Source organism: Pollicipes pollicipes, unplaced genomic scaffold (genome assembly GCF_011947565.3).
Source record: "Pollicipes pollicipes isolate AB1234 unplaced genomic scaffold, Ppol_2.1 Scaffold_7231;HRSCAF=8579_pilon_pilon_pilon, whole genome shotgun sequence".
NCBI lineage: Eukaryota > Metazoa > Arthropoda > Thecostraca > Pollicipedomorpha > Pollicipedidae > Pollicipes > Pollicipes pollicipes.
In genome coordinates, this window is record NW_023597034.1 from 45,377,532 (window position 1) to 45,381,278 (window position 3,747).

Here is a 3,747-nt window from a genome sequence, read left to right on the forward strand (position 1 = left end):
AATGATTACCTTTAAACACTTGAATCAACTAGTTGTACAAGTTATTTGGCGTAATTTTGAGCATGCGCACTCGAAACTTTTAAAAACACCAGCCTCGACCCCAGGCGTTGCAGTCTCCGTAGGCCGCGCAGCGTCAGCCTACCAGTTACCATTAAGTTGTGGCCAGCGGGTGGACGAAAATGATGACACTTCTAAGAAAGTACCCTTGGACGCTTCATGGCATCAGATCCTGTATTTAAAAGGCTGTCTGAGGGCATATTTCACGCGTGCAATTTTCAGATTGATGAAAAGAACGGATTGGCCCCTAAAGCACCGCGAAGTGGGGCTGGAACATAGTGGTTGAACTGGAAGAGTGAAGGTAAAATCTCTATTTTTCGTGTTTCTGCAGCTATTTATCTGTCCAGAAGATAGATTAACACCGCGCCCGTCGTCTGGTGGCACTTGCAGTGGCCGAGACTTGTCGGTTTTACGGAAATTGCAACCCAGACCATCCTTGTCCTTGCTCTCGAAGTTGCGGGCGGGCGTGTGTCAAGCTTTTTCATGTAATTTGTTCCAATAATACATTCTGAAAGAAATGAACGTTCTCAGGCAAACATGGCATGACCTCGCTGTTTTTTTTAAATTCATTTTGACCAGTCCTTTTCAACAAAAATGAGAGTCCCACCCTACTCAACAATAATGAGACCCCTTATTTCCTTCCGGGCATGGGACCTCTTGAGAAGAGCACCAGGGGTACATTACCGTTCCCAGTCAAGGGCCGAAGGGCCATTCCGTCCCATCGCAAAGTGTCTTCTGGCTATTATTCTGGTGGCACGGGGCGGGATCTCCTGGTCGATCCGGAGGGCGTTAGCAGGGTATATCATATCACATTGTTCCCATCCCTGACACGGGAAGCCTTTTGATCCGTGCAGTTAGCCCCGGATCAGCAAAGGGACCTTCATTGATGCAACAACATCCCTGATCACTGCAGGCGGTTCGATTATTTTCACATAGACTCCAGCTCCATGTTTTGCTGCGTTCTTCAGTGATATTGTGTTCTCCCTGACTGTAGATTGCAGATGAAATGAGGTTCATAATTTGTATTAACATGGCTAGCCCATGTTCGTCTTATAATGCTAAAGATCCTGTCAGAGCTGATTACTGATAAGAAAACTACGTGATATGGTTATGAACATGCGTGCTCGCAAGTCATAGCAATAACAGCCTCGACGCCCGGCGTTGCAGTCTCCGGGCCGTGCGGCGTCGGCCTTGCAGCTGTAACACTAAGTGATGGCCAATGAGCAAACGAAAAAGATGACGCATCTTAAGGCAGATGGCTGGTGAACTAGGTAAATCGGCATGCGTGTTTAATGCAGTGCAAAAGTAGGCCGAATGCAACCTTAATCTGAAAGGGGGGGGGGGCAGTCGACATTGCTGCCCCCCCCCCCCCACCTTGAAAAGCGAGGGGCCATGGCCCCCCTGTTCCTACGCCCATGCTGTGATCTACCGTGATGGCCAGATCAGGCTCTCGAGTTATTATCAGGTCCTTAGTGCCACGCTGTGTCTTCGTCCACTGCCACTCACTGTCTGGCAGATTGCAGCTATCTGCGTTATCGTTTTCATCCCGTGGACACTGCAGAACCCACGGATGTTGGACACGCCCTTTATTATTACATCGGCCTTCATTATGTATCGTCCAAAGCACCATCCCAATCAGAAATGTTCATCTTGCCATTTTTCCGAGGATCAACGACATCAAGGAGCCATTGCCGGACCAAACTGTTTCGCTTCGAAGAGTACTGGCGCCTTAATTTTGTTCTGATCGTCCTGTAGGTTACTTAAAAAAATACCTGTGAAGAAGAAGCACTCCATGTGGTACACCATTCCACCCATTGCCGAAAATTGCACTTCAGTACCTCAATCGCACGTCAAAACTCGACCCCGACTAAAGACAGCGGGCGCCTACTTCACCTCACGAGGCACCGCACGCAGGAAGCCCATGCCTTCCTGGGGAGTCAGCAGAAACGTGTCCTCACGGAGCGGCATGGGCGGCGGCGGCGTCCGCTTGCTCGGCTCCAGCCGGTTCTCCCGCAGCACGGCAATGAGGGCCACCTTCGCCTCGAACAGCGCGAACCGCATGGCGATGCAGTTGCGCGGACCGCTGCCGAAGGGCATGTAGGCGCAAGGGTGGCGCTTCGCCTTCTCCTCGGGCAGGAAGCGGTCCGGGTCGAAGCGCAGCGGGTCCGGGTAGTGGTCAGGATCGCGGTGGACGTTCATAATCGGGATCTGGACCGTCGTACCGCGCGGGATGTGCACGGTTGTGCCAGGCAATGTGTAGTCCTTGCTGCACTGGCGCTCCATGCGGGGGGCCGGTGGGTAGATCCGCAACGTCTCGGACAGCACCCGGTCCAGATAGGTCATCTCTGCCACGGCGTCGTAGGTCAGCTGGCCGTCGTGGCGCTGCAGGACGTCGTCGATCTCGCGGTGGGCGGCGTTCTGGACATCCGGCGACGTCGCCAGGCAGTAGGCGGCGAACGTCAGCAGCGTGGCTGTAGTGTCGTAGCCGACGATGAAGAACAACACCGACTGGCTGATGATGCTGCTGTCGCTAAGGATACGCTTGCCGTCTTTGTTCTTGGTCTCCAGAAGCAGTTGGAGGAAGTCTTTGCGCGAATTTCCAGCCTCGCGATGCCGTAAGGTGTCTTTGACGACCCGCTTGAAGAATGCGTTGACGCGCTCAGTGGGATCTGGTAACATGCGCACGGACCCCACACCGAAGAGGAGAATAAGCATGAGCCGGAAACCAGCATATCCGCGAGGAGGTTTGAAAAGCTCTTGCGCGTTCTTGGCGAATTCAGTGTTGGGGTCCTTAAACGAATTGCAGTTCACACCGAACGCGCAGGAAGCGATGTTATCCATGGTAAACCGACCGAAGCAATCCTTGATGTTGATCTCACCACTCATCTTCATCTCGTCCCGCACGTGTGTGTTAAGATTTGAAGCATTTTCCACGCACAGCTGATGCATGATCTTGAGCTTGCTGGCGGAGAAAGTTGGTGACATCACAGACCTGGTCTCCTTCCACCTTTTGCCGTTCAGCACTTGCAACATTTCGCTGAACTCTTCCGTCAGCACCAGCACGCGCCGGTCCGTGAAGAACTCAAAATCTTTTATTGTAATCCTCTGAATCAGGTCCAAATTCCCGACATACAGCACCGGCATGCTCAGCTCAAAGTAACCGCAGAAGTTCTTACCACCTTGCTCGTGGTAAAGCCATTCCTCAAATTTGACCAGATTTACCAAGAGCGGCGGTCCGAAGCCCGTGCCCCAGGGAAACTTGGCGGTCGGGCCCGACACTCCCCTGGATCTCCAGAAGTCATAGTGCCTGGTGACGTAGAAGTACACGCAGACGAATAAGACGGCCAGCACCGCTAGCGGCAGCGGCGAGAAGAGCCAGGAGAGCACTGACAACACCGCCGAGCTCACCCACCCGATCATGGCACCGTCTCTGGAGCGGGCGCCCCTCTCACGCGCGGCACGGGTGGACTTCTGCCCGCCACGGCCGTCGTCGGACGCAGCCTCCGTATCGCTTAAGCCCAAGGTCAGACCAAGGGCACGACATTAGCGGCCGTCCGGCCGAAGTGTGGTGTCATGCTGTTGACGTAAGCTCCTGATGCAAACCGCGCACCCAGGCGAGCAGGCGCGCGAACTCCTATCCCTTGTGCACACACCGTACACGCATGTGCGCACGCCATCAAGTCGTCATTG

General features: G+C 53.8%; 1 protein-coding gene across 1 annotated transcript; it reads right to left on the reverse strand.

Moving 5' to 3' along the window:
* Positions 1–1,437: 1,437 nt before the first annotated feature.
* LOC119110615 (putative cytochrome P450 6a13) lies at positions 1,438–3,515 on the reverse strand. Its single transcript, XM_037234506.1, has one exon. The coding sequence runs from the start codon at positions 3,475–3,477 to the stop codon at positions 1,942–1,944; it is 1,536 nt and encodes a 511-aa protein (XP_037090401.1). The 5' UTR covers positions 3,478–3,515; the 3' UTR covers positions 1,438–1,941.
* Between the last annotated feature and the right edge of the window lie 232 nt (positions 3,516–3,747).

Excerpts from the sequence above, each read along its gene's own strand:
- LOC119110615 (XM_037234506.1), bottom strand. The coding sequence starts at position 3,477 with ATGATCGGGTGGGTGAGCTCGGCGGTGTTGTCAGTGCTCTCCTGGCTC.